The 13156-nt window shown below is 42.4% G+C and overlaps 1 protein-coding gene across 3 annotated transcripts in view; it reads right to left on the bottom strand.

Moving 5' to 3' along the window:
• Positions 1-13156, bottom strand: part of MEGF10 (multiple EGF like domains 10) — a 252707-nt gene that overhangs the window by 51173 nt on the left and 188378 nt on the right. For all 3 annotated transcript variants that reach the window (XM_030193579.1, XM_030193577.1, XM_030193578.1), the window contains one exon: positions 1670-1816. In XM_030193579.1, coding sequence (XP_030049439.1) covers positions 1670-1816 — 147 coding nt within the window. The remainder of the gene's footprint in view (positions 1-1669; positions 1817-13156) is intronic.

The following is a 13156-nucleotide window of genomic DNA, read 5'->3' as shown; positions in this document are numbered from 1 at the left end:
AGTTTGCACTTGCCATGTGGCCATTTCAGAGGAAGCACTTACCGATTACCGCTGTGTAACCCCCCTGTGGAAATATTTTTCCAATATTTCCACTAGTGTTGGAAATGCTGTGCACTGGGGGTGCTGCCAGCATCCGCGTTGGGCCGGTGGTAGTTCCGGATTGTAGTAAAAGGGTCCCTTAGGTTTTTTTTAATGTGTTAAAAATGGAGGCACCATTTGTTAGGGTATGCCAAGTGAACAGAAGTACATGCAGTAAAAGATTCAAAAAAAGTAAAACATAAATTAAGTTATCTAAGAGGGTCTTTTACTAAAGGTTAGTGCAATTTATCTGCCACAGGATCCATTTTATTCCTATGGGACTTGCTGCAGATAACATGCGCTAATCTTTAGTAAAAGGCCCCCTAAATCTTGTCAAGAAATCTAACAGCCCTTTTGAATATAGATGAATTTTATATGCTATTTATTGTCAATTAGATTTATATACTGTGCAGTTTAAGTGAACATTAATGAAATAATATTTTTAGCTTTGCGGTTTTGAGCTTGAAAGCAGTTTTGAGAAGGATAAGTTCTATCTTTTAATAACCACTATTTAATGGCATTATTGCTATGAAAAGCTGATGTAGTTAGATATATGAAATTTAATACAAGAGAAGGAAACGGTAGAGGCAGATCTTCATTAAATTCTAATTGGCCATTTGAGGTTATGTAACCATGAAATCTGTGGGTTCTTTAAAACTGAAGATGCCATTTTGAAAAGGTTTGCCAACAAGAAGAAACAGGTGGAGCTGAAGATGCAAAAAAGGCAAGTTATAAGTTTAGTAACCTCAGTCCTTTATTTTTAAGAAGATCTAGGAAATTTGAATATAGCTGGACTTTAGACGATATTCATATGATTCTGTTTCAATGACATGATAACCTCTGAAGCGGTGTGCCTTTAAATAAATGTGAGTAAAGAAGATATCAAGTGTTTTCATTTGAAGTTTTCTATTTTATAGAATGGAAAAACAGTGGCTGTTGGTGGTGAAATGGTGATCTAATGATATGAGTGGTTTAAATCTGTGCACTATAAAAAATAAAAACATTTCAAGAAATAAGATAAGGTTTTTAATTTAATGTGATTTAATGCTGAGGTTTTTTTTTTCTCCTCACACTAAATTTGACCCAACTTGTTACATCTTTGATTCTGACAGGGATCATTTCATTATTTGCTTGACAGTGTGTGAGAGTGGTCAGTGGAATGCATGAACACAGGGGAAGGAATAAAAGAATGGGGTAACTGTAAAAGCTGGGAGATTCTCTCACTCTCTCATCCATTCTGCCCCTGTGTCACTAAAGTCTCTCTCTCCCCCCCCCCCCCCCATTTCTCTTTTTCTTAGCCCTCTCCCATTCCATTTCCTTTTGCCTTCCCTCCTTTCTTCAGTCTCTCCTCCTCCTCCTCTTATACCCCTTCTCCTCTCTCTTCCCCACTATTTCTCTCTTTAATCAGATCTGATTTGCTGCTTTTTCCCCCCTTACTTTAGTTGTTGAAATCTGCAGGTATGATGTAGCCTAAACATTTTCATAAATTAACCTGAATATATAAATACTTTTGTACAGTATAAAACTACCAACAGAAAAGAGAATTCTCAGAGGAAGAATGGTTCAGATTGACTTTGGACAGGGCCCATACTTCTCTGGCATGTGGTGCCTCTGTAGCCTGGTGCACATTCACAGATTCCATCATCAGGTGAGCAGGAAGCTCCATTTTGGCAGTTACAGTACAATGAGCAGTTGGGACCCCATTGGCCTTCAGGGCAGATGCTGTCACAGTGCATACCTGCAAAGAGACCACACACAGGATCACCATTAGACAATGTCCAGCCAATATTCAAATGCATTTAACTATCCAGGTATGAATGGACCTGTGTAGAAGCATCATTCTACAGAATTCTGCACCTGTGGAGGAAGGGGGGGGGGGTCCCACAATTTTATTTAGCCACGATCATGGAGTCACAGTCAGAAAAAGATTGATAAGCACTTCTCTATGTGTCTCCCCTGCCATTTTGAATTATTTCACTGTTTTCATCCCCACCACCTCCTGTGGAAAAGCATTTCAAGCATTTCCATGAAAATATATTTTGTTTATGTTGCTTTGCAATTCCTGCCCCCCCCCCCCCCCCCCCCCCCAGCAGCTTCATTTCATATCCTCTAATTCTACAGACTGTTTCTTGCTAAAGGTTTGTTCATTTCTATGTTTATTGATATCATCCATTTACAGCGTTTTTATATTTTTAACCTAGCCCTGTTAGTGGCAGATCTGCAATTGTTTTACCAAGGTTGTGGTAATCTAGGCAGCATTATCTCATGGTGGCATGTTATATTTGTTTTGTGATCTTTTATTTGTCTTTTCCTCTGTTTGTTTGTATAGATAAATGAATTCTTTTATGAGCTACCATGAAGCATTATTTATTTATTTTTAATTATTTTTAAATTATGTTTTATATAATTATGTGAATGTGTTTTACATTACTATGGGAACCACTAGGTATGTCATGTGATAATATATATACATTAGGAATGCATCTATATATTTTGTATATATAAGGAATGTACAAATGTACATGTTCCTTTTAGTTGATTGTTATATATTTTATTGTGTACATGTTTTTATTCATTATGATTTTATATTTTGCCAGACCCCTGATTCAGGCCAATAGTTACCGAGTCTTTCCAATAAAGAATTACCCATTGTCCTGCTCCTGAAGGTCCTTTTGTGCTTTTTACTTTGCTCAAGTATTTAAATGTCTACGTCATAAGTACATAAGTACATAAGTAGTGCCATACTCGGAAAGACCAAAGGTCCATCTAGCCCAGCATCCTGTCACCAACAGTGGCCAATCCAGGTCAAGGGCACCTGGCACGCTCCCCAAACGTAAAAACATTCCAGACAAGTTATACCTAAAAATGCGGAATTTTTCCAAGTCCATTTAATAGCGGTCTATGGACTTGTCCTTTAGGAATCTATCTAACCCCTTTTTAAACTCCGTCAAGCTAACCGCCCGTACCACGTTCTCCGGCAATGAATTCCAGAGTCTAATTACACGTTGGGTGAAGAAAAATTTTCTCCGATTCGTTTTAAATTTACCACACTGTAGCTTCAACTCATGCCCTCTAGTCCTAGTATTTTTGGATAGCGTGAACAGTCGCTTCACATCCACCCGATCCATTCCACTCATTATTTTATACACTTCTATCATATCTCCCCTCAGCCGTCTCTTCTCCAAGCTGAAAAGCCCTAGCCTTCTCAGCCTCTCTTCATAGGAAAGTCGTCCCATCCCCACTATCATTTTCGTCGCCCTTCGCTGTACCTTTTCCAATTCTACTATATCTTTTTTGAGATACGGAGACCAGTACTGAACACAATACTCCAGGTGCGGTCGCACCATGGAGCGATACAACGGCATTATAACATCCGCACACCTGGACTCCATACCCTTCCTAATAACACCCAACATTCTATTCGCTTTCCTAGCCGCAGCAGCACACTGAGCAGAAGGTTTCAGCGTATCATCGACGACGACACCCAGATCCCTTTCTTGATCCGTAACTCCTAACGCGGAACCTTGCAAGACGTAGCTATAATTCGGGTTCCTCTTACCCACATGCATCACTTTGCACTTGTCAATATTGAACTTCATCTGCCACTTGCACGCCCATTCTCCCAGTCTCGCAAGGTCCTCCTGTAATCGTTCACATTCCTCCTGCGACTTGACGACCCTGAATAATTTTGTGTCATCGGCGAATTTAATTACCTCACTAGTTATTCCCATCTCTAGGTCATTTATAAATACATTAAAAAGCAACGGACCCAGCACAGACCCCTGCGGGACCCCACTAACTACCCTCCTCCACTGAGAATACTGGCCACGCAATCCTACTCTCTGCTTCCTATCTTTCAACCAGTTCTTAATCCATAATAATACCCTACCTCCGATTCCATGACTCTGCAATTTCTTCAGGAGTCTTTCGTGCGGCACTTTGTCAAACGCCTTCTGAAAATCCAGATATACAATATCAACCGGCTCCCCATTGTCCACATGTTTGCTTACCCCCTCAAAAAAATGCATTAGATTGGTGAGGCAAGACTTCCCTTCACTAAATCCGTGCTGACTTTGTCTCATCAGTCCATGTTTTTGTATATGCTCTGCAATTTTATTCTTAATAATAGCCTCCACCATCTTGCCTGGCACCGACGTCAGACTCACCGGTCTATAATTTCCCGGATCTCCTCTGGAACCTTTCTTAAAAATCGGAGTAACATTGGCTACCCTCCAGTCTTCCGGTATTACACTCGATTTTAGGGACAGATTGCATATTTCTAACAGTAGCTCCGCAAGTTCATTTTTTAGTTCTATTAATACTCTGGGATGAATACCATCAGGTCCCGGTGATTTACTACTCTTCAGCTTGCTGAACTGACCCATTACATCCTCCAAGGTTACAGAGAATTTGTTTAGTTTCTCCGACTCCCCCGCTTCAAATATTCTTTCCGGCACCGGTGTCCCCCCCAAATCCTCCTCGGTGAAGACCGAAGCAAAGAATTCATTTAATTTCTCCGCTACGGCTTTGTCCTCCTTGATCGCCCCTTTAACACCATTTTCGTCCAGCGGCCCAACCGACTCTTTGGCCGGTTTCCTGCTTTTAATGTATCTAAAAAAGTTTTTACTATGTATTTTTGCTTCCAACGCTAATTTCTTCTCAAAGTCCTTTTTTGCCCTCCTTATCTCCGCTTTGCATTTGGCTTGGCATTCCTTATGATCTATCCTGTTACTTTCAGTTGGTTCTCTTCTCCACTTTCTGAAGGATTGTTTTTTGGCTCTAATGATTTCCTTTATCTTACTGTTTAGCCACGCCGGCTGACGTTTAGTCTTTTTTCCCTTTTTTCTAATACGTGGAATATATTTGTCCTGAACCTCCAGGATGGTGTTTTTAAACAGCATCCACGCCTGATGCAAGTTTTTTACTCTGCGAGCTGCTCCTTTCAGTCTTTTTTTCACCATTTTTCTCATTTTGTCGTAATCACCTTTTCTATAGTTAAACGCTAGCGTACTTGATTTCCTAGTTTCACTTCCTTCAATGCCAATATCAAAACCGATCATATTATGATCACTGTTATCAAGCGGCCCTCGTATCGTTACCCCCCTGCACTAGATCATGAGCACCACTAAGGACTAAGTCTAGTATTTTTCCTTCTCTTGTCGGCTCCTGAACTAGCTGTTCCATGAAGCTGTCCTTGATTTCATCAAGAAATCTTATGTCCCTTACGTGTACAGATGTTACATTAACCCAGTCTATATGCGGGTAATTGAAATCCCCCATTATTATTGTGTTGCCCAGTTTGTTTGCATCCCTGATTTCCTTTAACATTTCCGCATCCGTCTGTTCGTCCTGGCCAGGCGGACGGTAGTACACTCCTATCACTATCCTTTTCCCCTTTGCACATGGAATTTCAATCCACAGTGATTCCAAGGAGTGTTTTGCTTCCTGCAGAATTTTCAATCTATTTGATTCAAGGCTCTCGTTAATATACAATGCTACCCCTCCACCAATCCGATTCACCCTATCACTACGATATAATTTGTACCCCGGTATGACAGTGTCCCACTGGTTATCCTCCTTCCACCAGGTCTCAGAGATGCCTATTATATCTAATTTTTCATTTAGTGCAATATATTCTAACTCCCCCATCTTATTTCTCCCCTGTCCTTACTGTCCTCCAAGTTATATATATTCAAGTTTTCAAGTCTGTTCAGAACATGTATGAGAAGCGCGGCCCCTCAGCGCGAGGCCCTGTGCGGTCACACCAGTTGCCCCTGCCTAAGACCGGCCCTGACAACAAAGATACTCCTCCTCCACAGACCTTTGCATCTTGAAAGCAAGCAGAAACTGGTCCAAGGGCTGATCCTAGAAGCCCCAGAAGTATTGTATTATGAGAGAGTGGGGCAGTGCTCCTTTACAACTGAATGTTGCTGTGGCTGTAATACAGCCTAGGAAGAGATCCTTTATAAAATAATGGTCTGCTGGGCAGTGGCGTAGCCAAGGGTGGGCTGGGGTGGGCCCAGGCCCACCCACTTTAGGTTCAGGCCCACCAAGTAGCAGCACACCTATAATGTGGCTGGCAGGGACCCCAAGCCCCACCAGCCAAAAACTCCCAACAACTGTTTGCTGCCGGTGAAAATCTGCTATTTAAAAGATATACGGGGGAGAGGGGATGTTTGAAAGACTATATGGCATGCAGGCAAGAGAGGGAGAAACCAAATCACTTGTAGGACAAGGTGGAGTTCTGCCCACCCACCTTGGGTCCAGGCCCACCCAAACTTGGGTGTCTGGCTACGCCCCTGCTGCTGGGGAGTATCTGCTAGTCCACAGACCCAAGACAAGATTGGTTAGTTTAATGAAGCTGGCTGGTAATTAACCCAACCCCAAACTTCTCCCCCAACATATTATCCTTTTCTCATCTCCCCCTCCCCACCAAAGACATATATTATCTGTGACAGTTCTTGTCATTAGGAAAGACCCAGGAACACTGAGTAGGTGAAGTGTAAAGACCAGTTTCCCCCAGGACCCCCATGATACCTGCTGTGACCAGTCCCAAATGAAAGTGTTACACCCCTCCTTGTCCGTATGTTCTGTTTCCTACATACTTTCTAAGTAGCATTTTGACAAGGTTTTGTGTTACTTCACAGTATCTGGCAGTAGACGGATTTTGTATAACTGTTACTGAGGTGACATCAGAATTTAAAATATTTGTTTGGTATGATAAGCTACAAGGGGAAACATTCTAGCTCTATGATCTGAATAGACCATAGAATGGATAAAGATTTCTTGATGTTGATAGTAAGTTTAGTGTAAATTTGCCATCCATTCAATCCCGTATAGAAAAACTATGTGCAACACGCCAGTCCCACATTTCTCACTGATATAATGAAGATTAAAAATGTATTTGAGAAAAATAAATGTATAACTGTAGTTTTAACAACAGTTTATAAAATTAAAATCACTTTAAGACTATTTTATATTTCCCTAACAATAAAGTACTTAGGAATTTTTTTTGCTCAGCTATGAATTTTAGTGTTCAATGTGTCACACATACAAATATTGTCTGTCAGGTGTGTCATAACAGAAGAAAGGATGAGAACCACTGACATGTGGTTTAGAAGCCAGACCCAAGAGCACTCTCAATCTCCCCATCAAAGATGGAGGAGATCAAGAGGCAGGCATGACAAACAGGATATGGGGATGGGGTCCCCTATGAGCACCACCACCTTCCTGTCCCTACCAGTGTCCTTCTCTCTCTCTCTCTCATTCTCCCTCCCTGTCCCTACTAGTCTCCCTCTCCCTTTTCCACCTCTTTAAAACATTCTTCTTTCCACCCACTATTCCAGGAATAATTCTTCTTTCAAACTCTCTTCTTCTAAGCATTCTCCCTTTGATTCAACCCCTCAACCCACAAGCATTTTCTTTGTGTCAACAAACCCCCTTGAGGCATTCTCTCCCTTTTTCATCTCCCCTTCCACTATAAAGCAATCTCCAAATACCCTCTAAAGCTTTCTACCTTTCTCTGAAACTCCCCCAGTAGGTAACAAATTAAAAAACATCATTATTGACAACACATCATATGCCTTTGATCAGTCGATGAAAATCCTGGACATCACTATCGAACAGCAGTTATCATTCGAAGCTCAGGTTTCAAAGGTGGTCTCGAGTGTCCTCTATACACTATGGAAGTTTAAAAGGTTGCGTTCTTTCTTCCCAAGCTCCACACCGTACTATCACCCAATCTCTGGTACTATCCAAATTTGATTACCTTAATGCCATATATGTGAGTATTAAACAGCTCACTCCTTAAAAAATTACAAATAACACAAAATATCGCTTCTTGCTTTATATTTATTTACATGCAGTACTCCTCGCTTTGAGAAGGCTTCCCATCTCTTGTTAAAACTTTACTGACTTCCCATAAATGCAAGAATCACCTTTAAAATATGCATGACTGGTTACAAAATCATATATGGTTTATCACCCTCTTACATGCAACAACTAATTGATTTACCTTCATGTAATACAGTGAAAACATCTAGAGAATACCTCATGCTCCATTATCCAAACTGCAAAGGTCTTTCTTACAAATCAATCCTTGTCACAGGCTTCACATATCAGAGTACCAAACTTTGGAATTCTCTACCCAAGAAATTAAGGTACTTAGAAGATTATCTGAGATTTTGTAAATTGCTAAAGGCTTTTCTATTAAGTACATATCTTATCAAAAGAGAATAAACTAATGTTGCCGTCTCTCTTATATGTTTCAACATAACCAATACTCTAGCCTAGCTTCATGACAAGCACACAATTATTCCTAAAATGTTAAATGCCATAATTATCAGACTGTACCATATTTTTCATGTTTTTCTTGAATGTAAGCCACATTGAACCTGAGCTTGTTCGGGATAATGTGGGATACAAATGTAATAAATTAAATAAATAGTAGGCGCGGGTTTTGGGTGCACGCCGATCCATTTTTCATCACGCCTGTAAAAAAGGCCCTTTTAAAATTTTTGCTGAAAATGGACGTGCATAAAATCAAAATTGCCACGTGTCCATTTTGGGTCTGAGACCTTACCGCTAGCCATTGACCTAGCGGTAAAGACTCACGCAGTAACCCGACGGTAATGACCTACATACGTCAAATGCCACTTGACATACGTCCGATACACGTGTCCGAAAAATAAAAATTATTTTTCAGACGTGTGTATTGGACACGCACCAAAAATGAAATTACCGCAACAGCCACGCAGTAGCCGGGCAGTAACTCCATTTTGGCGTGCGTTGGGTGTGCGTAGATGCTTACGTAGCTTAGTAAAAGGGCCCCTAAGTGTTATCTTATAAAATAATTTCGTGTGTTTGAGAAGAGGGTGGAAGGATTATAATTAGCAGCTCAGTTCTGGTGTTTTTTTAGAGCATTAGAGAGGGTTTACTTTCAGGCATTTTCGAAAGAGAAGGATGCCCATCTTTCTACACAAATTGGAAGATGGGCGGCCTTCTCCCAGGGTCGCCCAAATCGGCATAATCGAAAGCCAATTTTGGGCGTCCCCAACTGCTTTCAGTCGCGGGGATGACCAAAGTTCCCGGGGGCATGTCGGCGGCGTAGCAAAGGCGGGACTTGGGCGTGCGAAACACATGGGCGTCCTCGACCCATAATCGAAAAAAAAGGACGTCCCTGACGAGCACTTGGATGACTTTACTTGGTCCTTTTTTTGTTACGACCAAGCCACGAAAAGGTACCCGAACTGACCAGATGACCACAGGAGGGAATCGGGGATGACCTCCCCTTACTCCCCCAATGGTCACTAACCCCCTGACACCCTCAAAAAAATAGTTTAAAAATATTTTGCGCCAGCCTCAAATGTCATACTCAGGTCCATCGCAGCAGTATGCATGTCCCTGGATCAATTTTAGTGGGTGCAGTGCACTTTAGGCAGGTGGACCCAGGCCCACTCCCCCCACCTGTTACACTTGTGGTGGTAAATATGAGCCTTCCAAAACCCACCCAAACCCACTGTACCCACATGTAGGTGCCCCCTCCACCTGTAAGGGCTATGGTAGTGGTGTACATTTGTGGGTAGTGGGTTTTCGGGGGATCAGCACACAAGGTACGGGAGCTATGTACCTGGGAGCAATTTCTGAAGTCCACTGCAGTGCCCCCTAGGGTGCCCGGTTGGTGTCCTGGCATGTGAGGGGGGACCAGTGCACTACGAATGCTGGCTCCTCCCACGACCAAAGGGCTTGCATTTGGTCATTTCTGAGATGGGCGTCCTTAGTTTCCATTATCACCAAAAATCAGAAAAGACGAAGTCTAAGGACGAACATCTCTAGGGATGACCTAAATGTTAAAATTTGGGCGTCCCCGACCATATTATCGAAACAAAAGATGGATTCCCATCTTGTTTCGATAATATGGGTTTCCACGCCCATTCGCTGGGACATCCTGCGAGGACATCCTCAGGAAAACTTGGGCACCCCTTTAGATTATGTCCCTCCACATCTGTCAAAGAGATTGCAGTGGTATGTGCCCAGTGGATGTTTAAAATCAAGTCAAGAAGGACTATTTGAAAGTCCAACAGTGAACGTGGATTGTAGGATACAATTACAGTCCAGGATGTCCTTTGTGGTTACTCCTGCATGGTGGAACAAGATGACCATAGAATTGAACCTGGAAACAGGTTATTATCAGTATCAGAAGAAACTAGAAATGCGGCCTTTCCCAAGGTGGTGTATTACAGGTTTATGACAGAGGAGGCAGGAGGTTTTTTGGGGTACTCTGAGATAATGTGCAAATGCATACTAGTTTAAGAGATATTTAAAGGCTCACTATTTTGTGAAAGCATTTTTAGAATGATGGTGGTAAGCATTAGTCACTGCCATTTGGACTGTCTGAAATTTTTTACGTCTATTGTAAATTTTTATGGATTTATTATGTATGTTAATCTTGCAACTTGCTTTGGTTAAAGCAGGCTATAAATAGCTGCAGGCTGGGTTGAAATAGCGATTGGTATTCTGTTATTTTTTTATTATTTATATAATTTATGTGGTTTTATTATATACGTAGTTTGCAAGCCATATAGAAGGAACTGCAATTTGTATTACAATATATAAGATTTTATAAATACATAAATAAATAAAAGTAAAGCCAGAAAAAATCTTTCTGATAGATATCTATGTCTGTTTTGAGGCCGATAAGGAATTCTGTGAAAGAATGTTTTTCCTAGCCCTGTGCATAAAGAGCTCTTTGAGGGCCTTCAAAAGTTGCTAGGCAATAGCTGAATGGCCAGGACAAAACTCCAGTTAAGCAGCTCTGATGAAATGTTCCTGCATTTAATGCCTGGGGCCTCACAATTGAATCAGCATTCATTCAGCATCCATAGGCACATGAATCAGATAAATAACTCTATCCAATAGTCTGGTTGTAATGTTTATGTTATCTGTATGCTTTTAATGCACTGGCTTTAATGTTCTGCTTTGAAGGCGAGAGTGAGATTTTTTTTTTTGTGAAAATTTTCCCAGCTTCCCTTGGTCCATCTTGGCCTTTATTTAAGGGGTAATTTTCATCTCCAAGACCTCCTGGCACTTTGCTCAGAATCAGACAATATAGTGTAACCATGCACTACGATTCTGCTTAACACAACATTTCAGTAAGAGGTTAACCTAACATAGGGACCCTTTTACAACGCTACGGTAGAGCTACCATGACGTTGGCGCATGACTGTACTGCAGGGACCCTTTACCGCAGTTTTGTAAAAGGGATCCTTAGCTAGAGTTTGACCTGCTAAATAAAGCAAATTTTCAGTCAAACCTAGGTTCCTTGTTTTTCAGCTGAAAATAAAATGAAATCTAGCCAGCCTTGGTTGAAACTTTTCACTAGCTTGTTTATCCTTTCCTTTATAAAATCCTCACCCCATCAATTTGGCTATCCTCTTCCCACCGACCAGCCTGATCTGCAAAGCCCTCTGCCCCATACTGAGAAACCTCTCTAAATCCCCCTCCCCACTCTAGCAGCCTGGATCTAAAAAAAAAAGAAAAAGAAACCCGCAGCCCTGGTGTTGACTGCACTCCTACCCACCTGGTATCCTGGCAACCCCCTCCCAACTGACTGACTTCACCCTCCAAAACTCCTCTCCCACAAACCTGATCTCCAATAAGTATTCTTTGCATGATCCACCTTCCCATACCCAGAAACATCTCTCCATCTTTCAAAAAGTCTCAAAAACAAAGCCAGCAGGAGTATATAGTCTTACTTCCTGCTGGCACTGAATAGAATCAAAGCAATATTGAAAACTGAGCAGATAGGAGCCGGGCCAACCCCACTATTAGGCAGACTATGCATCTGCCTAGGGTGGCAGACTTTGGGAGGCAGCAGTGCAGCGCCAGCACAGCCAGCAAGACAGCGGTAGAACAGTATTTTAAAGCTGCTGTCAGCAGCAGTGTCGTGGCACTGGGCCTTTGAGCACATAAATATATGCATGCTCATGGTCTGTTATGCTCCATACCCTCCAAAAGAAAGTTTGTGTCTGAGGGGGATTCATCCGACAGGCCAATAGTGCTGCCAAGCTGCCTTTTCTTTTGATGCAGGTTATGCAGGAGAAGACTGAGGTGGGGGGCAGTGGAAGCAGATGTGGCAAGTGGCAGGGAAGAGGGGAGAAATTCTGGAAACCTAGGGGGGTGTAGAAATGGAAAGAGATGCTGCATATCTGGGGGAGGGGGGAAGAGAAGGGGAGATGCTGGACATGGGGGCGGGGGTAGAGAAGGGGAGGGGAGGGAAGGGAGAAACATGCTGGATACTTGGGTGGAAGTCCACCCGGTTAAGTATGCTTCAAACTATGAAGATGATTTAACAGGAATATGCTGGACACCTGAGAGAAGAGGTAGAGAAGGGAAGGGAGATGCTCAGTGGTGTACTGGAGCCAGCTCGCACCAGCTTGTAAGAGATGGTTGTTAAATTTTGTTGAATTTTGCAAGCCGGTTGTTGAATGGAGCCCGGCAGCCAGAACACAAATATCTGTTTTTTTTTCTCCTCCCCTAGCTAACAGCATCATCCTCTCTCCCTCCTCCCCCGCCCGCAAATCCAACATACCTCTCTCACCTTCCCACCTCATATCCTCCTTCAGGTTCATTGCCCTCACCGCCACCTGTCAAACATCACTTCCATCAGTGCTAGTGGTAACATGCTGCCTGGTCAACCTGGAGCCTTTTCTCTGCCAGAGATCCCACCCATGCATAAACAGGAAGTTGCATCAGCAGGGCAAGACATGGCAGAGAAATAGTTCTGGGTCAGCCAGGCTACAGCTGCTGAAAGAGTAGCGAGGTTTGAAGGATGGCTGGTGAAGGGAATGGATCATCTGAGGTGGGAAGCTGAGAGAGGTATGCTGGATGGGTGGGGGAGGTGATGATGCTGTGTTAGCTCTAGGCAAGGAGGTTTGATTGAGAACAGAAAACAGCATGAAGTCAAAAGGTTGAAGCTAATTAGGTTTGTCTCTGCTTCCCCTTCCCTGCACAGCTGTCTTTACTGTAAACTGGAAACAAAGCAAGCAAGCCTATGAGCTGCTGCATCCAGGTTGTCCTT

Source organism: Microcaecilia unicolor, chromosome 2, assembly GCF_901765095.1.
Source record: "Microcaecilia unicolor chromosome 2, aMicUni1.1, whole genome shotgun sequence".
NCBI classification, from domain to species: Eukaryota; Metazoa; Chordata; class Amphibia; order Gymnophiona; family Siphonopidae; genus Microcaecilia; species Microcaecilia unicolor.
This window is presented reverse-complemented; position numbering and strand designations above follow the sequence as displayed.